We start from the raw sequence: 25,780 nt of genomic DNA, 5'->3' as shown, positions 1-25,780 counted from the left end.
TGTAAATAATCTCTGAAATCTCTTCATAATTGTACTTGGCAAGTTAACAAATTATCTGATGATGTGCTGGCTATTGCTTAAATGCTAGGTTTTGGTTTAATAGACAATAAGTATACTTACGGTTCCCCCCCACTGTGTATGTTTTCATGAGAAAGCACAGGGCGCTGTGGCTGAAATGAAATGATTTGAAATGTAATAAAGATTTGCAGTTTAAGGTCCAAATAATTGGATAGGGGTGTGACACACAGTTGCTCAAGAGTTCATATTCTACCTTGTGTAAAACAACGGCCCATTCTGTTCCCCCTCCAATAAATTCCTAAGAGACATGACAAACAACTAAATCTTGGCAGGTTTAAAGATCTGATTTTTGGAGGCCATAATAACAACTAAACAAACTGTGAACTTTATCAGTCCATTCTATTTATAGTACAGTATAAAGTTGGAATAGAACCCTTCAGCCTCTTCACTGTGAAACAGAAATAACATTAGAAAAATCAGATGCAATGGCTGAACATCATACATTCTTTGCGTGAAGTATATTTTTAGATAAGCGGAAAAAAATCTTCTATACTTAATGGCAAAATCCAGAATATTGATAGACAAAAACCATACCAATTTACATTACACACACACAGAGTACTAACTTGGCAGGCATAACATGCTATGCTTTAATTACTTCTGTTTCATCTCAAGCCATGCAGGCTGTTGGGAGTCGAAGAACAAAAAAAAATACATTTAATTGTGTGAAAATAACAATTAACACTTTTACTTCAGCAGAAAAAGTAGTTTGTATTTCCAGTGCAAAGCTTTATGAAAGGAACTATGTCCCTTCTTAATGGAGCATTACCCACCACTAATATTCAATAAATCTGGATGCAATGGAAATGAAAAATATAAACCTCCTACAGAAACCATATCCTGCTCAGAAAGTCATTGACTTATACTGATCAGAATCTGGCTGGGGCCAGAAACAACACAGGAGCAGGTGCTTGGGAAAGCTCTTGATGTGAGCGGGGATCAGATTTGCTGATGACTGAGGATGCCTTAAGGTCATGATGTAGAGACAAGTCTGGGAACCATATCTGTTTTAGAAGTGTGGATATCAAATATTTTTCGTAGCACTTTCTTTCATGAATTGAGCAAACTGTAACCCGATCTTTAAGCCATGGAATTTGTCTTATTGCCCCATGATTCTCTCTTGATTTGCTTATTTCAGTTCACTCTTGAAGATGATAGATGAGAGAAGGCAGCAGTAAACAGCCCAGAGTCTGATAAAAGGAACTGAATAGAAGAACACTCTATGTAGTTTGGTTTTTGTTTGTTTGTTTTTCTCCCTTTTCCCTCTCAACATCTCCAGAAGACATTAAAGAAGTTAAATTTCTTTTCATCAGTTTGTATGTGTACATGCAGAAAGTACTGTGAACAGTCTACACTTTATCTTTACAGTCTATGGAGTGTAACTTTTAAAAGGTTCCTAAAGATGCAAGCAGGAGGGTTACAGACTTTTAATTTGTATTATTGAATGCTAAGTGGGAAAGAGGTTTTCAAAGTAAAAAAAAAGAATTTTCTATACTCTTTACTGTCTTCTCTCCCTCATATAACTCTCCTCTGCCGGTGTACAAAAAGTTGTGTAATTTTTACCAAAGAATCCAACAGTAAAGATTGTAAATTAAACAGTTCTTAGTAAACCTCTTTCAATGGCTGGCTCATCAAACGAGAAGAAAATAGTCCATCTGGCAGAATGCTTTGTATTTAGACTGGAATCTGACCTTATTTTCTGCTAATCTTTCATCAGGTCTGTAACTGAGCTGACTGCCACAGATAGTCAGAGATGCAAAAGAACTCAACTAAGGTTAAGGATTTTTCCTAAAATGAAAGTCAATATCCTAAAGAATGCTACAAATGATACAATGCTTTGAACACAATACCAAGACAGGAAGAAACTGGGTAGGTCAGTATTATCTTCTTTTTCTGCATATGCTTCATAAAATGAATTAACTACTGTAGAAACAGATAATAAAAATCAAGGTGACTAAAGATTTTCAACTGTATGTTATTGCCACTGAGAAAACTTTGACAAAATTACAATCTTGTGAAAATAGGGTGAAGTTAATGGTGGTATGTCTGAAGAGGGGGACCTTGGAGCTCACTCGCTATTTGAATGCATTCCACAATAATACCCCAGCCGACACCCAGAAGCTTTCTCCCTGTTTTTTCTTTCCCTAAGCTCTCATTCCCATATACAGTTACATTACCTAGATAGGGGACTGTTGCAAAGACTGTTTCTAGTTTTCAACTACTCCTCAGTTTACTAGAATATCCTGTTTCCTGGAAAATACTCCAGCATCTAATCCCAAAAACATTAAGTGTGCAATCAAGTCAATGGTCCCGGTTGTATCCCTGATTTCATGCATGATTAATACGCCCTTGCATATAATAGTTCTGTACAGTCCTGAGCATGCAAATTAGGTGCATGATTTGTGCTCTTGTAGTTTTGGAATTAAAGTAATAAATACATTACACATTGACCAATACACTTCTCTTAACATACTGGTTACATGTCATTAATCTGGAGGAACATGCAAAATTAATATAGGGCTTAATCCCTTTTTTATGGATCTCACTCCTAGTTGGACTTTCTATGAGATGGTGTTGGTCCACTACTACAAGAATCCTGGCCTTCCTATCTATGATTGAACCGTCTTTCTTCACTGATGAGGAAAGCACTGTCCCTTCATACCTGGTAGTAAACATAGGCTTGCCAAAAAGCCAAGCTTTGAAAGTTACACAAACCTACATATCTTAAACTAAAATTCAAATTTTAAAAAGGGAGCCACCAGAAAGATGATCACCTAAAATCAGCAGGAACAGTGTGGAAAACAGTTCATCCTATTAACTGCTTTAAGAGCCATATGTTAAGAAACCAATGCAGAGAATAATTCAGTCCTAAAATGAAAGTAAAATATAACCCATAAATTCTCATTCTCACAATATTTTAGGTTGTGTGAGGTTTTTTTTTCCTTTCCATAGTGCAGATCACCTTTTTGAGGAAAGTCCATGCAAACTCTGAACAACCTGACTTTCTAGCTAGGTAAAAATGTTACAGTTACGTTACAGATAGGAAGGGAAAGGCTAAAGGGTATAAAAGGCTGGAATGACACTGCTTGGATAAAGAGAACAGTATTGAGTGAACATCATACCACAGCAAAAAAGCATTTTGAAAAATAAGGACATGGATTCAAACCTAAGAATTCAGTCCATATACATGCAATGAGTATAAATTTTTTACTCTTGGAAGCCGTAATTTTAATAAACTAGAAATGCTTTAAAAGAGAGGAGTAATTTTAATAAAGCCAGACTAAATATAAAGAGCTTTGATCTCTTACATCTAGTAGCACTGGAAATACCATGCAGTACTGCAGAGATACAATACACTAATGGATTTATATAATGAGTTTTGGCACACACAGACCTGTTGCCTTTACTCAGACATAGCACAGAAGCACAACAGGAAGAAAACAGAGCATATTGATAGTACTGAGACACTTGGGCAAAAGCAAAATACTGCTAGACACTGAGCTCCTTGTCCATGGAAATGCTGTTATTGCACACTGGGCATCCAGTACCATACCCTGTGTGAATAGCTGTGACCTCTTACAGGTGAGCTGCAGGATCTCTTAGTCATCACTGGGCTACGAGGAGGTTTACCCATAACAAATCTCTCTCTCTTTAAATTAGCCTAGAAGAACCACAAAAACTGTGTCAAGTGAGAGTTTAAGAATGAAGCATCATGGGATTTTTGTTCCTTCATTCATACATGCAAATCCAACGTGCTTTTCTTGATAACAAAAAGCAATGAGTTACAGGTAGAAATAAGTACTATTAGTACACAGTATTTCTATTGTTGCCACTGTATCTGTTTTCCAAGTTTTGCTGCTCTGGCACATGCCCTTACATGTAACAGTTATTCCAGGTGTACCCCTGAAACAGCTCAGTTGGTAACACAGAAAAGCTCAACAGTATACAACAAGTGTTGTAATTCCTTGCTGTTAAACAGAACGCTTCCCTTAAATTTGCATTGAGAAAGCAAGTAAATACTTGGTGGAATGTACTTCAAGAAAATATCTTCGTTTTGTTAGCATCACTATAAATCAGAAAAATATTTGTCAGAATTCAGTTCTTAAGGGGCGTGTGTTCAGCAAATGTGAATTTTCAGGGGCAGGGGTGAGCTGAGGGGAATGTGAGGGGAGTGGAGTGATGATACTGAAAATCTCTTCTTTGGTATTTGTGACTGTTTGTCAGTAGAGTGTGACAAGATAGAAAAACAGCCTCCTCTTAGGAGAGGGGTGAATAACAACACCAGTAACAACAACAACAAAAAAAAAGGATACCAAGAGAGACCAAGGAGCTAGAAAAATGTCAGCATTTCTCCTTGGGACATAATTTCAGAATTCTTCTTTTGGAGGACACCCTCCCACCAACATGGTGCAAAGTGACATTTCCCACCCATAGCTCCTTGTATTCCACTGTCCAAATCCCTGGTCATGCTTTAGATTTGAGCCACATTCCAAATATATTTATGTACACACATATATGTATGTATACGCATGCATTTTTACATTAACAAAAATTACAAAATTATCAGTATACAGCTTCAAGAACTCTCTGAAGAACCTCCCTTCACTTATGAAATTTGAGTCCTCAAAACATCTCATGTTCTTTCTACTGTGTCAGTAGAGAGCAGACCTTAATGATGGGCAACATGCATAAAGAGAAGAGGATAGGAACTGTCCTGTTTTCTCAAGCCCAGCCTGGCGACTAAGCAGCAAGAAATGATGCCAGCCAAAACCTGCTTCCACTTATTTTAATCCAACTCTCTATCCTGGCGATGTAGTCAGTGTTGACTGCTGAAAAAAGTTTGTCTACCCTTGAGAGGAAAAGATTTATCTCATTTTAGAAATACTGTACAAAAAAATCTGTCATTGCTAAGAGTGCATCTAATAATTTTGAAAATTTTCAAATTGGTAAGTATATACTGATTAAGTTTATAAAGGAATCTGTTCCCGAGATTTAAAAAATAATCCAGATTTGAAATGGTTTGAAAACAATAATTAAGACTGAGAACTCTCTAACAAGACCTCAGACCTTCCGTTCTTCTGGGTACTTGGGCTCTTGTGTCTGTAAGATGGAATCATCCCCCCTGGTTAATTAATGTCTTGCCTCCTGCCTTGTCCATTTAAGAGCAATACACTGCCTAGGAGGTTCCCTGGGGCAGATATTTTAACTCTCAAACCAGATATTCCTTCTGTTTATTTTCAGCTGGGATTAACATACCTTGCTCAAACAAGAGCAGAGAATATGAGGGTCACCTAAAAAGAATTTCAGTGTAGGTGAGGAATTTTCTGAATTTTGCTCCTTAGGCTACACAAAAGCATCAAAAGCACTGCGCCAACTGATAAATTATTAAAAGTTGCAAAAACAAGTGCAGTACTCTGTTTTACTCTTTCTTTGAGGTGGAATGTACCTAAGCCCATGACAGATTCATGCCCAGGAAAGAAGCCTTATGTCTCCCCTATATCCAAAAAATCCCAACAGATCTGGTGGATCTTAAGATTTCCTTAAGTCCATGATGTCTGTCCTTCTAGGATAGTTTCTTTTTGCATGACATTTTCACCTTTTCATGAGCAAATGAATTCCCTGGAAGTCAGCACTGGAAATTAACTCTGTCTACCTAGAGCAACTCTTCAGTTTTCATATTTCTGCCACAGAGCTGCAATGCTGATTGATACAAGCTGTAATCCTGAAGAGGGAATAATCTTTGTCCAGTCCTTGACTAACAGAATTGGTATTTAGAACATGACTCTGCAGTGATGCTTTACTGTGAAATTTATGTCTGTTCTTCCAGGCATTGGCTTGAAATTGAAAACACAAACACAAATGTTACCTAGTTTCTGCATACTTGAATACAATTCTGTTCCGTTCAATTAAATGAGTTACTCTGTTGTCCTGGTATTGACTGGAAATTGAGTTGAAGCTTTCTGCTTCCCTGTCAGTGGTATCTCCTTAAGCCATTTCATTGTATCATAATAGTTACAGTTTTACCTTGTTTCATTTGAAGAAGGCTTATTTTAATACTCCATGTGTTATGTTATTTAATATTAGTAAACAAAACAGTACATCTGAAAAGATCAAACTCGGTGTTAGCCTTGCAGTTATTTAATATACATGAAGATTTGCAACAATCCATAATCAAGAGGTGCAGTTACCTTTAACTGTGGTGAGTCTTTCTCCTGCTGATGTAACGGTTTAGAGAGGAGGGGAGGTGGGAGGGAAGCAACAGACAGGTATGTTGTAGGAACGGAGTGCAAAGTAGGTGCCTTGGCAGAGTGAAGTGGAAGATTAGAAGAAAGGTTGAAAGGAGAATCAGAGTCTTCTGATGTTCCCACAAAAAGTAGAGCTGGCTTAAATGTTTAAGAAAAATGAGAAGTTGTGCTATAAAACCAGCTGTAAAGGATGTCGAATGCTCAATAAGGAGACATGTAACTAATCTGAACAATCACAAATGTCATGCTAATTTTATTATTAGTCAGTCTACATTTCTGGAAGAGATTTCTTTTCTCAGAAATCACAAAAATGTTGCCATTTGTGGCCATGGATTTCACCTCTATTCTTACATTTTTCTCCTGTGTTTTTAAGGTCAAATAAGGGTAGAGGTAGCCTGCAAAATCTTTCTAATTAACTAGTTTTACACTTGGCCAAAAACATACTGCCTTAAGCATCTGATTTGCATGTTGACAGCCAAAGCAACTGCCTGAACAGTCTGTTGAAGTGCTGGACAGAAAAAAAGTCTGTTCTAAAACTTTGCCTAGAAACCACACAAATAGTGGTATTGTGGCATTTAATGGCCAGCACACATTTGGGATAGTTCAGTGATGTGCTGTCCCAAAGAGGAACTGGGGAGGGTTTCAGGAGGAAGCATTTGTCTAACTGCCAAACATAATCTGATCCGTTATTATTAGTCATGTTCTCGTAACAGAGCCTGCTATAAATATATCAGCTGGTGAAGTGACACATGTGAAGCACAAACCGCAGGGTCTCTGCAGGAGGCATGTCCCTCCCTCTGGAGAACTGGGGCCTTCTGGCTCAAAAGGGGCAGCATGTAATGGGACAGTGAGGAAAATCGTTCACTGGCTTTTTACATCAGAAGCTCAATGGCAACCACCAAGGACAGAAGGACCAGCACAACTGATACACTACAGAATTTACAGCAGTGCATATGCTTGCTTCTGAGAAGGGACTATCCCTTAACACTGACAATTTTTAATCATAGAATGGTTTGGGTTCAAAGGGACCTTAATGTCTAGTTCCAACCTCCCTGCCATGGGCTGAGATACCTTCCACCAGACCAGGTTGCTCAGAGCTCAAATTTTATCAAATGCAATTGCATAAAGCTGTGCCTGTGCACGATACAAACATGTAAATATAAGAAAAGGCAGAGAATATTTATAATAAGTTATCTGAATAGAGAACCCAGGTATTTCAGAAATTAAAATACCTTATCAATATTTGGTGAATTGTATCCTTCATAATAATCCATAGAACCTCCTCCACTTGCTACTGGGAATTCTAAACTGTCATGTACCAGATCCTCCTCTATATAGAGTCTTGTCAGTTCTTCTGTTGTGTCTTGTTCTCCTCCGTAGAAATCTGATTCTTGAGGCTTTGACTGATCCTCTTGAGGCTTTGACTGATCCTCTATATTAAGTGACAGATCTGCAGTAAAGATTTCCTCTTCATTTTCAGCATTTGTAGCTAGCACTCTGGACATGGAACCACCTTCATACGGTGAAGGGATGTTACGGATAGCGCCAACAGGTTCACCTTCTCTTGTAGTATCTAACAAGTCTCTAGGTACTTCAATAACTAAAGGGTCAATTATACCTCTCAAGTCTTTATCTTTTCCTGATTTGGTATTGTTGCTGACATGCTTATATGCTACGTCATGAGATGAGCTGGCTGAAGATGATACAGAGGTAGATACAAGAAAGGACAGAGGAAGAGCTGTAGAAGAGCTGAGAGACACTTCTGTATTTGGAATAACATGACCATCCTTAACTTGGTGAATGCTATTACCTGGGGATATTGCTACAGTTTGAGAGGTTGACAATGCCAAAGAATTGAGTTCTTCTAAGTCACAAAGAAAACTGTCTGGAACTGATGGAGAAGTTAAGTTGCATGTGCTTGAAGGCGAAACACCAACAGTCCTTGAAAACAAGTCACTAGTGGCAGCCTGGAGAATCTTTTGATCAATGTGTGACCAAGAGGAGGAAAGCTGTCTGGAAAGTGGGGACAGTGCTTGGGAAGGCAACTTCAAAAATAAGAACAACATGGGAACTCAAATAAATAAGTATGACAGAGAATTAGGATATATGTAAACTGAAAAAGAAAAATGTCTGTGTGATCATCTGGATTACAGGGTACAATTTCAGTGACCATGGGTGTCTGAAATCACTACTACATGAATCAGAACAGCAGGAAAGACATTTGAAACATGAAACTGTATCAGGTTTTGGCTTGAGGCATAAATGTCAGGCATTAAGACAGAACTGAATCATTACATTCATGAAGGCAACTTGCATTTGATCTGCTAAAGTTATGTTATTTATGGTGCTCTGTTAGTGATCCTGTCACAGGTTATTAAATCATACAATTAATATTAACAAAATTTTCCCCGAACTATTACTATTATTTTGAGAATAGCACTTGCAGAAGTACATTTCAGGTGTCATTAAGTATTTCTTTTAAAGTATAAAAACTGAGGTGATTTCCAATTATTCAAATTTAATACTTCTACTTTTTCTTAATACTTCCAGGTAAATGTTTAAGAAACATCTTTAATATATTGCATACTTTTATTAAGGCATGAACAGCTACAATGCATTTTTTTTTCAAAAGTAACCTTAGTTCAAAAATGACATCAACATTTGTGAAAGGTACATTCGATTCAAACTGAATGTAGGCAGTCAACAATGCTTTTAAAATAGTGACAGCACAGTATGCAGCAGTATATTTTGAGTATCTTTACACAATATTGATTGAAGTATCCTTCTGGTAAAAGAAACGTCCTTTTCTAAGAATGAGAGACTGGTGAGTCATACGTACACAGCATCAGTAGATATCCATTGCTTCAGTAAATACTGAAAATGCAGTTTTGTTACTATTAACCCTCAAAATTAAAACTGAGTGAAAAATATTTTTATCTTGTTGTTACAACTATCCAGAATAATTAGATGTAATCTCCAACTTATCTGGACTACTGGAGACTTTAAGTATTAATGTGCTATTTCAAAAGTCTAAATTAATGTGGCAGAATAGGAAGGTTAATTTACTTACCTTCTGCTTGAGTTTTCTTGAGGCAAATAGCTTTATTTTATAGTTAGACAACCTTTGTTACAGAGTTGTAACTGTAACAGTAAGTTACAGTAAGTAAACAGTATAGACTGATACAACACAGCCTGCTAAAACAGAGCTAGGCTGTTACAAGCAATACTCAGTCTCTTTCCCTCATCTTTCCTCTCAAACAAGGGCCTCTAACATATGGTATTAAGGTCAACAATAACGCAGAAGAGACATTGCCATTTTTTAGTTTCCCATGGCTACAAGCTGCACTAGATCTAAAGATACAGATGGACCAGGCAAAGCCAAGGACAGCAAAACTTGCTCCTGACTTGTATTGCTTATTTATTTTATTGCCATTAGGCCAGAGAACTTCAGTGCAATTGCTCTAGCAATCTAGTAATATGTGGTAAGAAACTCCAAAGGAATAGGAAAAGTGGTATCAGTAAGTGTAGTGAACTCCAGAACACCTTCAGGGCTCCTGTAGTTCTTCTAGGTAGTCAGGAACAACATGTCTTCTTACATGGTATTGCCATTTCTGAATACAGTTTAATTCAGAAACAAGACGTCTGTCTAAGAGTTTCAGTAGAAGCTTGGAGGTTTTTTTTAAACTTCTGCTAGAACCCAATGATGGCATGTTACAAGGAAGGCTTCTTCCAACTTAGTCCCGTACAGAACTAATTTAGTAATAACTAAATAATAGTGGCAGCATGGTTTTGTAATATGGATATAAATGCTCTAAAGCATCACCTGTGCTCAACAAGGGTTATGCGGGTTACACAAACACCAGCTTTAGCTGCAGGACACCTTAGAGACAAGCCTGCTCTGTAGAAAACGGGGAGAAGCACCTCTGAACACAGAGAGACATCTCTGGAATATGGAGCACCTAAGCTGCCTCCTACTCTCGATTTGCCCTCAGGTACCTCTGGGTTCCTATAACAATAAGGGGCCCTAGCTTATCAATACCTCAGCTGGCAGGTACAGAATTTTATGCTACTTCAACAGTTTTGTTGGAAAGGAAGAGAGAGGATCTAGTTCTCTGTTGTGAGATGTTCTGGAAAACCAGAAGAGACCTGTTCTAGCAACTGTCCCAAACCAGCTAATATTGTTTAGTCATAAGCAATATTTTCAGAGGTGACTGTTGCCTATAAATGACATTTCTGGTAGCTTTTTACAACTCCAAAGTTGTAAATAAGTGTGGAACTTACTTCAAAGTTGAAGCATGTAAATGAGCGCCAGTATTCAAATATAGGAAAGTAGAAAAGGGGACAAAATCAACTGAAACAGAGATTAATAGCAGGATAAGATGTTTATAATTACACACAAAACCCACTGCCCAATGCTGAAGAGAAAAAGAACAAAGGTAAAGAGGAAGATTTAGAAAATTTTCCATCTTGAGCTTTCAAAATCATCAATACTATGTTAATGCTAATCACAGTTTGTATGCAGAAACTGTCTTAGTTTCTGTCACTGCCAAAGATGTTATGCTCCCTGCACAGGTGACTGTGAAATCTCACAAGTGAATGACAAACAGTAACACAAGAATCTCTCTGCAACATTCTGTAGTACAACTTGTGGTGGTTATCTAGACTAGGAAGGAAAACAATTCAGAACCTATGACACACATTTGGTGTGAAAAATTAAAACTTTAAAGGTCTGAATCCAAATTCATTGACAATGTGATGACAATCACGTTACTCCTAAATGAAACAATACTGTCACTGTTGTCCCACCTCAAAGAATGTAACAACAGCCTCCTTGTTGACTGTAAATGGCGAAAGGAGGAAGGTTTTAGTACAGAATCACTAATAATTTTTTTGACTTTGAAAGGCACAGAACTGATCTTGGCAAGCTGTGTCCTGCATGCTTATGTGACCGTAGGCTTTTAGTACAGCTGTTTTATGGGAATGTCTTCACACTGCACTAGGAAAAGTCTACTATATATATACTTAATGCTCAAATTCTTGCTAAGATTCCCGAATAATTTTTTTCTGTTGACTTGATTTTTCTGCCTAAATTTTGCCTAGCCCTACTCTCAGTAACATAATAGCTAATGAAGAAAAGACCATAAATCCTGGCAGAATGTAAGACACACACTTGGCTATTAAAATACTTTATTAATAAGACAGTAATGCAATTCTACCTATGCAGGAAAGAAAATATACTATGTTTAATGCCTAAGTTATGTATTGTATTAAAAAAAAATTACAAGTCCTTTTAAACCCACTCTAGGGGTGACAGCAAAGAAAAAAAAATCCTTACCTTAGTTGAACTTAAGTGGTGTATTCTGTCACTAGAATAGCTTTGGGGGATCGGAGGATCAGGATAGTCATCAACACTTTTTGATGCATTCTTTTTGATGACTTCTACATAGGAAACAGGGAAGATGCCTTGTCTGTTGGTTCCTGGTATTTTACCTTCATACCAGTTTTGATCAACTCGCTTGAGAAGAATTACTCTGTCTCCCTGAAATGCATTATGAAAATGAGTTATCAGCACATACACTGTAAGTATATTTTGTGAATAGCAGGTATTATTTTAACGCATAGTATCATTTTCCCTGCAGTGCAGTTTCCCATCAGTCTTGAGCATCATCTCCATTTCCACATTTCTACTCCCATTTATAATAACCACGTATAAAACTACCAGCAAAATTCCAGCAAAATGAGGGGCTAGTCATGGACTAAAATGCTATTCTTTTATCATAGGGAATCTCATGTAGTCTCCTACTTTCGGTTGGGAGAATAACATTAACACTTTTCTTTGGAGCATAACTCATTTTAATTCCTAGCAAAACTACCAGCTAACACCCTAACTATAATATGTAACAGTGACTGTTATGCCCATTTTTCCTTCCAAGTGCTAAAAGTTAAACAATAAAACCCATGCAAGTGCTTTGTTATCAGTAAAACTGAAATAAGTGGAGGTAGAAAGCTAAAAAGTGAGTCCATGGGAAATATGAGAGAAAGAAGGGCTTTTCCTGGGCAGTGGCTCAGTTACCGGTTTTAGAGAGCTCAGCAATTGAAATGGAAAACATCAGCTTTCTACTCAGCCTTTCTCTGTAGTGAACTTCATGAGCTACCCCCTTCTTTGTTTCACATGATGTGTTTTTTATCACGTGCCTTTTCGTAACAAATCCTTCCCTATTAATTTTGCATTCTCTTGGGTTTCTTTAATTTTGTTTCTGTAGCTGACAGGTGGAATTCACTAAAACTATCTTTAGTGAGATGGAACAAAAGAAAACCAGTGCAAGTTCACTTTTTAAAAAAACCCCAGATTTGGCTGTCAAGATTATGACCACCACAATAAACATGAAAGGTAATTTTAAAAAGAAATAAATCACTAAATTACCCTCAACCCATAATTTCTATAAGTTCCTATTCCTGATTGTTTTTTAGACCTCTTTGACATTTACTAATTTCTAATGAGTAAAAAACACTCATTATTTTCAGTAATGCTGGATTAAGCTCTAGGTCAGCAACAACTAACCATATTCTTACTTTTATTTCAAAAGAAAAACAAGCCACTGAAAAGCTTTTATGAACTCTAATTCTTTAAAAAACCCTAATGTATGAGGCAGAACTTCCCAGTGGATAAGAAGTACATACTACTTACACGTGAGTATTTAATATCTGCAATAATAAAGTTTCTCTATAGTGGTGATATTCCAGTGCCTCACAAACTTCAGAAATTAAACAGTTATTTTGCTTACGTGCAATACAATATAACTACCAGGATGTGCATAGGAATGGCAATAAAATGTTATAAAAAGCAGATTGTTATTAAATGAAATATTTGCAAGAACTGACACGTTCACAAAAAAAATCTCTAAGCCTTTTTTCTGTATCTTTTATCTTCTGTAATTTTCTATTTATTCTAAATTCATAATAATAGTGACAGCTAGGAATAATTATTAAAAAAAAGGAATGGATAATTAAAGAGAAAACTTGATATTTACATGGTCAGTTAACAGATGATTGCATATGCTAATCTACCACAATCCAATTTACATGCACAACACATTTATGCTATTTTCAGGTAGCTGAGAAAGACTGCTAGCCAACAAGCTATTATGTTAGTAGTCTCTTACCATGACATTGCTTTGTGCATGGCAAATTATGAATGCTGAGTGCACCAAAGCACAGTATTGATTTGGTATAGCAGTAGACACTTTCATGGTGTTTTGATGGAAGATAGTTCTAAACTGTACCTTTCTAAGTGATAACTCCACATTTGTGTCTGCACTGAAATTGTATTTGGCAACAGCTTCTCCAATCTCTCCAATCTGTGCAGGGGGAGGTGGCCTGGCAGGCTGTGCTTTTTCTGGAGGAGAAAGTTTCTAAGGAAAAAGAAAACCCACAGATTTTCATCATTTTCATGTGGTTTGTGGACTTATTACCCAAATTAATTAAAGGAATTAAAACAGAAAACAAACCTCAACATAAGAAATAGGGAATATTCCAACTCTTCCATGGTGCTCACCCTCATACCAGTTTTGATCAATCTTCCTGAGGATATAGACAGTATCTCCTTTCTTAAAGGACAGCTCTCTGTAACAAATTTATTTATATCAGATGTTTATAGCTTTACATTTAATTCTTCTACCTGCATAGTTCCTGAGATCTTTACAGTTTGGAACTGAAACAGAATGTAACAAACATTTGAAGAAATCATGGCTATGTTCATTTACCAGTTGATCATACCATATAAAAATCAAGTGATTCACATTTATAGCTTTACATTTAGTACCTGTAAGTTATACAGGCCTGTTTTACACTTTGATTCCAAGGAAGTATTGCTAGTTACTACCAGAGCACTTAGTATAGCGTCTGCATGCAAGTATGATGTCTTCTGGATCACCTGTTTAAGTACTGCTTTTATGACAGGCATCAGAGGGATGTTCTTTATGAAATCAGTAGGGAAAACCAGAAAGTATATCCCATGTCTCTATGGCCTATCACTACCTTTTCATAGCAGAGCATGGTGTGCTTCTGCTCTAAACATTTTTCTTTCAAGACAACTCAGAAGCCTGAAGAACACAGGATCATGCTCTCACCATTTCTGATATTCAGAGCCTGTGATATGTTTGATGTTGAATACCAAAAAAGGGGAATAACTGAAATCACTAAAAATATTTTCAGATCCTGGCCTGGGAGATCTTTGCTGCATCATCCATTTGGCTTTTCAACAGCTAAGCTGCTGTTCGGATAATTCAGGTTCTGAGTTTTCTCCCAGACACAGCTAATGTGATTCTAGTGTCAATGTTGGGCCATATCTGAATATCGTTTAAATGCCCTGGATCATTGGAACAACAGCAGAAATGAAATACACGCACTCTACTTCAACTCTCTCATATCCTAAATTAGTGGTTCCTGATCTTGTCTTTCTTATGGACCACTGTTGTCTTGGTATGGGACTTCTTACATCCTGCAGAGAGCCTGTGTATGTTAAGACAGACAGGAAGGTGTTGAAGCATTATACAGAATTTTTATAACTGTGACAGTATTGTAAGCACTTTACCTTGTGTAACCTGAATAGAATTTACAACAAACAAAAAGCATTCAGTGTGTGACCCTCAGGACCTGTGCTGAAGATGCACAGCCATTCATGTGTTCTAACAGATACAATGGAGGATATAATAATTTAAGACATTTTTATTACAACATAACTTCTCACACAGTGTGCTAATGCAGGGACTACCTGTGCAAGCAGGGTCCTCATTTCCATGGCATTTGCTGTTGAAACTGGCTTAAACATCAGTTAAGCTGCTACAAGTTCCAGAAAGAGTTTGCCTGAATCATGAATTCTTAAATGAACAAAAGTCTAGTACTTACTTAGAAGTCTGAGCTTTAAAGTCATATACAGCTCTAGCTGGCAGTTTCTGAAAAGCAGGCAAAGTGATTAATACATTCAGGTAGTATTACTATATGATAAACATGTTTCAACTTTTAAAAAGGTGACCAAGACTCAAAGTGAAAAGGATGTGCTTTACAGTGGTTCTTGCAGAAATAGGCAATTAAATATATGGCTTTCATTTTTTTTTAAGGCAGTTAAGTGTTTGAGACTTAGTTTTCTAAAAACAGAAATAGCAGCTAAATTTTAATACAGACTGCTTTTCAATTTTATGTGTAACAAAAATACCAAAGTAAATAAAAAAGTTAACAACGCCAATCTAACTTGTAGGCAACTAGCTTTTTAGGTACAATGTAAATTCACATACCTAATATTCTGTAGTATTCTAGAAGCTTTCTCTGTTAAACTTGTTACCTTTAGGCTAATTCAAATTGCAATTACTGTATCACTTATATATACGTATATATGAGAAATTACTCTGACAGCTGGAAATTATTGGGAATATTTTGAATTTCTATAATCACATTCATAGTTTTAAGAAAGTCTGAGAAACACAGGACTGGAGTTCATCTCCCGAGTCATCTGTGCAGCTCTCTTGCTATTACAGGCAATCACATTATATCACTCCTATCATATATTTATCAAGTTCTATCACGAAGTACATGCAAGCTCAATATTGTTTCAAAAATAAAGCTGTTAAACAGCCCTACCTCTCCTCACCTGTGCAGCTGAAACTTAAACTTTCACTGTTTTCAAAGCTCTGCTGAAAACACGAACTGTGATCCGGCCCAACAGCCTCCCTCATCTAGTGTCTGCAGCTGACAAGTAACCGTCACCAGATACTTCAGAGGAAGGTGCCAGAAGCGATAAACAGTATTACATGAGGGTATTTGGTGAAATTCTTCAGTGTTTCTCTGCAAGTACTCGCACAGATAAGATTGCTGCATTTAAAAAAATTTCTCTCTAGGATATACTAGCGACTAGCATGAGCTGATTATGCTGTTTCTGAGAGATGCTACTTGTAAGGATGTGAAGGTGTGTATCTTTTTATGAGGGGAATAAAAAGGGACACTTGTAAATTTTGCATTTTACTTTTATTCCACATGTTCTTGACTGGGTTCTCTCCCTACCTGTAATTTAAAGGCTAGCAAATTTAGCATACCTAGAGCATTGTCTTCACTATAACAAAAAAGTCCCTGAAGTTATTGTCTATTTGAATTTTGTAATACTAATACAATTTTCCATTCCAGGTCTAAGCCTACATTTAAAAGCATTTTCCTGTTCCTTGTTATTGTTAAAAACAGTCTTTTAGACAGGAGGTGATATTCATATCAACTGTAGCTAAGCCCTTTTCACTCTTCCTCAATTTTGGTACAGCTGGTGCTGTAACTACTAAAGCAAATAACAGAAGAAAGAGGATAATATTAAAAGAACAGTGGAGCTGATTAAATACAAAATACTTTGCACTTTACAAAACATACTGGAAATAGAGAAGCCTTTCTTTCATCTTTTTAAATTACAGTGATCTTAAAAATGGCTTGTAATTTAAGTATTTTATGTATTTTCAAATTGAAAAATGACTTTCTATGTCATGAGATTATTTAAAAGGAGCACATAACTCAGCTCCTTGAACATTTTTTACCTCTATTTTGTAATAAGCAGTCTTTTTTTTTTCTTTTTTTTTGTTGAAATCAGATTCTTAATCAAATTGCAGCAATATAAACATGTCAGTGGACTGTAAACGGATCTGAATTCAGTTCTAACTGTACCACCATTTAGCAAGGTAGATAGCCCAGAGCAAACCCTTAAATATTAGCAATTAAAATATAGTACCCTCTTATGCTGCCATTATTTTGTGCAATATTTTAATAAAAAGCAATCAAAAATGTTAACAATCCATGGTGTGTAGATGTTGGTTAATTTAAATGTACTTTATGATTGAATAAAATCCCTGAAGCCTGTTTGGAGTGCATTTACAGTTACATATATAAGTATTATTAAGATACTAAATAATACACTTCATTTTTCAAAGTGTACTTTTCAGTGATACTTTGTGTTACTTTAACGGTGGTATGCCTGCTTCCACAACCTTTTCCAAAGCACTAATATGAGTAATCAGTATATAATTACCATCACCAACTGTTACAAACATTAGTGTTTGCTCTTAGGAGAAGTGGTTTTGTCTAACACACCAACAGTGGTTTTCCTTTCCCAAACAAAAATAATGGTGAAATATAGATTTTTTGTATCAGTTTTAAACTACCAAGGCAGTTTCTTTGTGTGATGCTTTGGATCTCAAAAGAGCCTTTCCCCAGTCACATCTGCTCTTCTCTTTTCCAAACACCCTCTCTGGTCAACTTTGATAGAATCTATCAATAACTAGTAAATTTATGTTCATATCTATTTAATAGTAAATGGAAGTCCACAGCTTATTTTACAAAGCTTGATATTATTTTAATTTCTCGAAGTACCAATCCTCCTTAATGAAAAAGGAATATGCTGTCCCATCTGATGATATGATAAGTAACTGTTCATTTGGTCTGCATTATTACAGTGTCTTAAAACCAACACAAATCTTGTCTCAAATATGTTACCGATTTCCCATATGGATATTGCTGTGTTATTCATTGTTGTTTTACTACCTCTTTGTCTGTAGTTCCTCTTCTCTCCCTTGGAGTAAATCGTCCCACATCAGTGAAAGCAGAAGAATAGCTTCCAGGAGACTCCTGGTCTACTGAAAACAGAAATTACGTGAAATTACGGTAAACAAAACCATTCAAATGTGTAATGCTTCTTGGTTTCATTAGGGGGGTGAAAAGATATTGAAATCTATTATTTTACCTTTAATAGAAAGAAAAGCACATGATATGATGGTTAAGTGCACCTTCAAAGAAAAAAAAAAGATACTAACTCTTAAGCAAAGGCAATGGCTGTCCTCTGATCCACAGCAGAAGAAAAGATATGAGAGAGGAGAGAGGATCAAGAGAGCAAAATTATGCCTCACTGTACAAAGGGATGGACCCCTACTGGGCCAAGTGGAAGACATGACAGCAGTACTGGGACTTCATCAGGTTGCATGACACTGTTTTGGAATGCCAACAATATAAACACATAATTACATGCACAAAACATGATTCAAGCATGCTTCAATGAGAAAATAGTGAAGTAACATTGTTTCCTCCTAAGTGATCTAAGATGCATTTCTACTTTACCAGGGGCACATGTTAGGCAGCACAAGGGAATTTAAAAAGAAGTTATTTCATAAAAACAACTCTGTTTTAAGAGATGGAATACAAATCATTACTCACCAATCTATGTGGCAGACTTCTCTAAAATGCAGTTTACCAATGTTTATTACAGAATGGTATCTTTTCATGTTTTAATAAGAATAAAATGAAAATCTTACACATTCTATAGCTCTGCAAGTTGCCAATGTGAAATGAAAATATAATAGAACTATTTCAGATCAGAGGATGAAATGAATTGCCTCTCAACTTCTGAGAACTACTGTTTTAGTCTCCTACTGTCACAGTGATATTTGCTAGTGAAAACGTGATAGATGTTTGTCTTCTTTGACTTCGTTCCCACAATCTGTTCTTATCAAGTTCATACATTTCCGAAGGAGTACAAGTGGTTAAAAAGAAAGGAACTGAAAGCAGGTCATCCATTATGTTGGGGTCTTACAGAAAAAAGATGTAAATGGTCTCTAGTGGGCTATAGGCTAAACCAAAAAAATTGAAGCTACTGATAAATATACTGGAGGCAAAAAAATGAGATCATTGTATTATTTATGCCATTGGTTGCAAGCATGTCACTCCCAGCAAGTATATCACAGTCCCAGTTCTGGACAGGTTTCTTGATATGGCATGTATTCCTGAATGAGGATCTATACTCACTGCACAAACCTAAAGATACAATGCCTCCAAACATATCTATTATTTTTTTTCTTTATTCTCTAGCAGAAAGAGAAGGACATGGAAAAAGAGTGAAAATGCAGAAGCTTTAGGAAAAACAATTTCCTTTATTTCTCTACAGCTTTTTATGCAGCCAATATTGGTAGTTTTCAGTGGTTTTTTGCTATGACCTTGGGGTCTCTGTGTGACGGTGGCTGTAAGAGACACAGATCCAACAAACAGGAAACTTGATTTGAAGTAGAGCTCAGCCATGACTGGTGCTGATGGAAATCAATGGAATATTCTGCTTTACTCATTCTCCACGCCACTTTAAGGATATTAATGTTGACAGAGTGCATCGCTTTCCTTATGCCAGGCTCCTTCACAGCTGAAGAAGCTATCAGAAGTCCACTGTAATATGTGACCAGTGCAATTTCCAACAACTTTACTCTCATCATGTAGTACTGTCAGCCAGGGTTAATCGTGACCAGGCCTCATGTATGATTAATTCAATCCTCAGCTGCGTTTTGTAGCCCTTTTTTTACCAAATCTTTTATTCTAAATATATCTGTTATAACTAGTTAAGAAGAGATGGTAACAGCTTGAATTCTAAGTTCTCTTGAAATACATATTTACTACTGTGCTACTTGCAAAAGTTACACAAAAAGATGTGAGAATAAAGGTAAGATGGGTCTGATCAAATATTGCTTCATTTATATATTAAAGACATTTTCTCTTACATCCGTTTGTGATTTTAAGAATAGCTTTGTAATTTCATTAAATTCTCAAAGATACTCTGTCAAAGGACTCTGTCTAGAAGCAGAATTCTTAAACTAAGAAATGGTACCATTGAAAAAGAGAAACAAACTACAGACTTGCAAGATATTAATCTAAATCATCTAGCATACAGTTTGTGCATTCCTGCTATGGATCTAGTTTGCTTCTTTTAATATTAAAAGGCTAAACTTTAAAAACACTTTAGGCTCAAGCAAATGTTTTTGAGGAAAAAAAAGATGCAGCACAGCAACAAACAGCTCAAAGCAATAACTTAAACTACAGACTGGTCATACTCACCCTGACAATTTCATTCAAGTTTTGATTATTGAGAACTTCCCTTTTAAGAGGATAGGAAATGTCTCAAAACTTCACAGATACATTAAAATTCTATGAAAAGAACTAGTTTTGCTGCCACAGACATTGGAAATTTATTGTTTGAACAGTGGAAATGGAAACTTCCTAAAATGACCTTAACATCTATTCACAAAAAGTAATATAAAGCATTGGATTCATAAGAAAACAGAATCAACTTTCTGTGATACTGGCAGAATTAACACCATTTTAATCGCTTACATTTAACAAAATAACAACACATTTTAGATGCAATTTTTTTTCTTAATTAATAAAGGAAGGATTATCTCCATATTGTTTTCAGTTTGACCACCATCTTATGATGCATGAATTCCCTTTCTGTAAGATATTTTTCTTGGGGAAACCCCCCCCCCAATACTTAATAACATTATTGTAATTTATAGAACTAATAATCAATTAGTTGAAATGCACTGTTACTTCAGTTGTTCTGATTGCTGTAGTTTGTGAATAGATAGCAAATTTGTCTATCCTCAACACCTATGTGAAAATGACATTCTTCATTAAGAATTTTGTGGGATGAAAACTTCTTACAGACAACACAAAAATGGAATGAGAAAGGGTGGGAAACACAGGGAGTAAGGCTGGATAAGTCAATCACAAGGATAGAGGAAGAAAGTTAATCCACCTTGGAAACACAGTGCACTATCGTTGTTGTTAGTTGCATCCATGTCTGGAAAAGAGGCACTAAGAGGTAATCTTCCACAATCATTCTGGTACAGTGGACAATGGATAGCACCATCTTGAGGCAGTGGATGAAAAGGCTGGTGCATGGGACTCTTTTTCAGAGCTTTAAGAGATGAATTCCTTTCTGGAATGTCTGGAAGCAGCTCAGTAATAAGTCTGTGTAATATACTGTTGTCAGGCAAGCTTCCCCGTCTTTTTTCAGCTTTAATTTGGTCACAGATGTCTTTAAGTGCAGAATCTAGTGCTTCAAATACAGATGACTTGCATTTTTTCTTTTCGGTTTGTTTTTTAGGAGTTGCACTTTTTTTCCTCCGGAAAGGCACTGGACTGACCAGGAACGCTATCTTAGAGAGGCCAGATTCTGCTTCCTGTCTCCTTGGATCTTCAGTGGTTTCTTGCTTAGCCCTTTCATGTTTTAGCATGGTAGTGAAGCGGGTGTAGGATGCTGGGCATCGCCCTTTGCAGGAGCTAATGAGATGCCTGTGGTGGTGGTGATGGTGGTGGTGGTGATGGCCTGATCCATAAAAGCTTTCAGATGATGTGAAGGAAAAGTGATCGAAGTCACTTTCACTACAAAAGGATGAACCCTCTATCTGGATAAAGTCACTGAGATCAGAAACCACTCCATCTTGATCACTGTCTGAAAAATCTATATGTGATCGTTGTGGCTCATCACTGGTCACTTCAATATGAATTGGCACCAGGGTTTTAGACTTGTAGCTCTGTTGTACCTGAGAGGGATGTCTGACTGGAGTTTCTTCTTCCAGCAAGGACTCGATAGAAAACCGCCTCTTTGGACACAAGCCATTTTTAGGAGGCTCTAATGTAGCAGTTGACAACATTTCATCACCAAGGTTCGGCATTGATTTTGACTTCTGAATTAATTTTTCAAATTCAGATATTCTGGTTGGCACCATGTCTCTGGGCACCTCTTCAGTAGAAGACTCTCTCCAGCCTTGAAGAATACCTTTGTGCTGTTCTTTTTCATACTGCAGTATTCTGGACTTCACAGAACAAATCACCTCAGAATTCATCAAGTCCTTGCGATTGATGCGGTGCATCTTTTTGTACATTTTCAGGAAACCTGGAGCATCATGTGCAGATCTGTGACGAACTCTTGACCTACCACTACCACGGCCCTCAACATAGGGGGAGTTCCAGTTCATTGAGCAAACTTCTTTGGAATCCTCCTCACATAACAGAGAGCCCATGCTTTCAGCCTTGGCCTGTGCATCAGGAAAGCTATCACGATCATCTGTTAACAGATCATCACAGCTACGAGATTTTCTCTTTGGAGAAGCATTTTCTTCTGTGCTGCTCCAGACTTCTGCATTTTGGCGAGTCATTTGCCAGCCATTCTTGTAGCTAATTGCCCTTCTTGAATCATTTGGAACAGCTAAATGTTGCCTGTAAGTGCTACAGTAATCTAATTCATTTGAGGTGTTGTGGTTGTGCACTGAATAACTTAAAAGGGATGGATATACTTTGCTAATATCCCCACCTTTATAATCCACAGAGCAGCATGGTAAAAAAGAGACATTGCCAGAAATTAAAAGAGTCAGAAAGTTGGAATTAGCATCAGTAAGCATTAGAAAGACTAGAAAAGAAATAGCAATTAGTGCATCTATCAATTTAGGTCAGTACATAGTCTTCTACAGCCTGGGACAGCAGAGCTAATAATTAAGTTACTTTACAGCTGTAAAAATGCACTCATGACAATCTGAACAATAAAAAGAATTCCTCATGAATTATGGTGATGTTATCCCCTCTGCACCACCCCCCACCAAAGCAACATAAGAAAATAAGCACTAATACCAATTTTTAAGCAGGTCAACAGAAAATAAAAGCTGCAAAGGCTTTAAAGATGAAGCCAAACAACAAATATAGACCTCAGTCAAATATTGACTTTTCCAGCATTCCAAAAGAAGTTGCTCAGAATTTTTAAGCTCTATAATGCTCAGAGAGTTTGCAGCATCTGTATTCTAACATAGTTAAGATAAAGATAAATCTTTATATAAGACCAAATAGGAAATTGCTCCCAGTTTTTCATAGCCCACTCTTTCCCTATGTGATAGCACTGAAGGGAGTGGTGCTTTCTACAGCTTATAGAGGGCAGAACAAGGCAGCTCAGGAATTGCTATACAGGTGTAAAGGAAGATGTATCAGTTCACTTAGCCTAACCAGCATGTAGAAAAAACAATAACCCTTAGATGGACTTCCATAACAAAGCCCGAGTTTTCAAGTAAGTTTTAAGATATATTTTTATGCGCATGCTAGATGCAGAAATCATGATGAGACAAATTTGGAACTGTGGTCTTTCATAATTGCACTGAACTTTCAAACACAGTCTCAAATGACACTCAGTTCAGGAAGGATGCTTCAAACAGCTCAATCTGCTTTCTAGAGAAAACTGAATCTGGATCAGAAATCAAAACTCTTGACTTCAAAATTCATGCTGATCAAACAGTTTATAGCGTGCTCCTTCTTTAAAAAATTGGTTAATTTCAAGAAAAAATAACATTCTACAGGTGTCATAATGCTGGGAGAGAATGGAGTGACACAGTTAGGACACCTGAAAGTTAATTAGCTATGGTAGATATTCTGAACCGAAGGATTTTCAAACACAGAAAGTGTTTAGGTGTTGGTAAGTGCTTATTATTGGTGGTGGAGTCAAATGTACATGCAGGTAAACGGAGTTTATAAACTTTTTACTCCCTGGCCTGGTAACCAAAATGGATAAGTTTATCTACTTCTAAAATTACTGCTGTAACACCGGCTTTAAAATACATTTGCTTTCCACCACTTCACTCTTACTATTCCTCACTGCTTTTCTTTGTCTCATTATGTTGCAGACCAGATATTATGTTCTTTTCAATGGGAATTTACTTTTACAGAGATTTGTTGATTAATATAGCTATAAAATAGAGCAATTAAGTGAATACTAATAATAATAATGATAATAATTTCAGCAGAAGGAGACACATTGTATTCAGTGTTACTCTATATATTACTTCCATCATATGTTTTACTGGAAGCCTTTTGTCTTTCTAAAAAAATCTACTGAAACTGCCAAACCCAAATGAACAACTGATTCTGTGATCTCTTTTCTGAAGAGATGTGAAAAAACAGTAATAGAATGGTAAGTTACTTGCAAAAAAAGAAGCTAATTAGGTTGTATCAGCTGTATTAAGTACTTCCAAGGATTTACAAAATAAAAAAATCAGACTATGGATGTTTGCTTTAGGTCCTGATAACTGACAATGTCTAAGACATCAGCTATAGATTTAAAACACCTACTATCCCGGAAACACATCTTTAGTCTTAAAGGTCATTTCTCTTGTACTTTCTCAATATACTAAAACCAGTTTTAAAATCACAATAACCTAATAAGACAGTAGTGGAGTTAATAAAAATTTATCGGTTTATATATTTTGGTAGAATTCATAGTCTTCATTTACTCAATTTTCTTTTGTTAGAATAAACAGTTGAAACTGTTACTTGTTACAAATCCAGCTTTTCATCTTAAAATTACACACATAAGAATAAACAGGTTAGCCTTTCATGAAAGGCCCAAAGCTGTTGCTTCATATCACATCTCCTGAGGAAATGCACTGAACGACAGCAGGCAGTTTCATTTGCTACCAATGTATTGTACAACACATCATCAGAAGTTTTCTGCTAACAAACACAGCCTCCTCTTACCTTTTGCTCTTGACGGGGAAGAAGGAGACGAGCTAGTTAAAGGTTTTCTAAGGGTGGCACATGGGCCTTGTATGTCTGTACGGCCCAGGTTAGATCTGTTTGCGTTCTGATCACTGTGTGCCCTCTGATGACTTACAGCAGGTTCTGACTTCCTTCGCTTTCTGAAGTCACTCGCAGTACTTGCAGAACTACAGAAAAAAGCAGCAGTAGCAGTCTAATTCTGAGATTAGAATTTAGGATTTTAAAAAGTAAGCTCATAATTATATTATTGGTTCATAAATTAAAAAATGCCAGAACAAATACATCAAAACCACGTAAAGTGATGAAACACTGGTCTCACACATCTTACAGCATATTTCACAGAGAAAAGATAATTTGTTTGTCACCTGACTGTTTTAAAGTTTTACGCAAAATTACTATGCCATTTTCTTTGAAATAAATGCATCAAGTTTTTTTAGACTATTTGTTGGAACTAGAACTTTAGTGCAAAGATAGGGAAAAGAGACTGAGAACAGTTGGGGCAGCTCAGGGAAACAGCACTGAGGGTCCTGCAGGCAGTAAGGTTAAATGATAAACTGCTGTTTTAAATGATAAACTGCAGGAATGTTAGTGGAAAGACCTGGAACACAGTATAGTTTACTCTGAATGTAAAGAGTAAGTCCTTGCAAAACTAAAAATCTACACATCAGTATCAAAATATGAACACTTTCTCCATGCGTCTCTATTTTGTCAGTAGCTCACAAGGTGAGTGTTACAATCTGACTCTTCATATCTGCTGATTTCAGGGCCCAGAGAAGACCCTTAAGGCTGGATAATCTGTGACTGCTGAAATAATGTATAGTATTTCTTACCTACAGGGCCTGTCCAGGCCTCGGTCTGTTGAATAGTGATGATATAAGGAAGCCTGTGAAAACAAATACATGGACCTGTTATATGTTTGTATTTGAAAAAAAGAGCGGTAATTTTTGCTTATCATGTTTGATTACTCTTTGTTACTCTGTGACACATCCTATAAAAATGGACCATGATGATTAACATCCTGGGCACTCTGGCATAGATACAGCGATATTTCATGAGAACAGTTATGCAGTTTTTAAAAAGCA

General features: G+C 36.6%; 1 protein-coding gene across 1 annotated transcript in view; it reads right to left on the bottom strand.

The window, feature by feature from the left end:
* The window catches only part of SORBS2 (sorbin and SH3 domain containing 2), a gene marked incomplete at its 5' end in the record, with an annotated part of 47,244 nt that overhangs the window by 5,636 nt on the left and 15,828 nt on the right, over positions 1–25,780 (bottom strand). Inside the window, 12 exons of the mRNA XM_032686677.1 lie at positions 121–170; positions 3,632–3,739; positions 6,267–6,461; positions 7,556–8,368; positions 11,659–11,862; positions 13,607–13,735; positions 13,832–13,946; positions 15,231–15,277; positions 17,892–17,983; positions 20,917–22,476; positions 24,678–24,865; positions 25,529–25,581. Of these exons, the coding sequence (XP_032542568.1) occupies positions 121–170; positions 3,632–3,739; positions 6,267–6,461; positions 7,556–8,368; positions 11,659–11,862; positions 13,607–13,735; positions 13,832–13,946; positions 15,231–15,277; positions 17,892–17,983; positions 20,917–22,476; positions 24,678–24,865; positions 25,529–25,581 (3,554 nt within the window). The remainder of the gene's footprint in view (positions 1–120; positions 171–3,631; positions 3,740–6,266; positions 6,462–7,555; positions 8,369–11,658; positions 11,863–13,606; positions 13,736–13,831; positions 13,947–15,230; positions 15,278–17,891; positions 17,984–20,916; positions 22,477–24,677; positions 24,866–25,528; positions 25,582–25,780) is intronic.

This window comes from Chiroxiphia lanceolata, chromosome 4 (genome assembly GCF_009829145.1).
Source record: "Chiroxiphia lanceolata isolate bChiLan1 chromosome 4, bChiLan1.pri, whole genome shotgun sequence".
Taxonomy (NCBI): Eukaryota; Metazoa; Chordata; class Aves; order Passeriformes; family Pipridae; genus Chiroxiphia; species Chiroxiphia lanceolata.
Note: the sequence above shows the minus strand (reverse complement) of the source record. Positions and strands in the feature narration are given on the sequence as shown.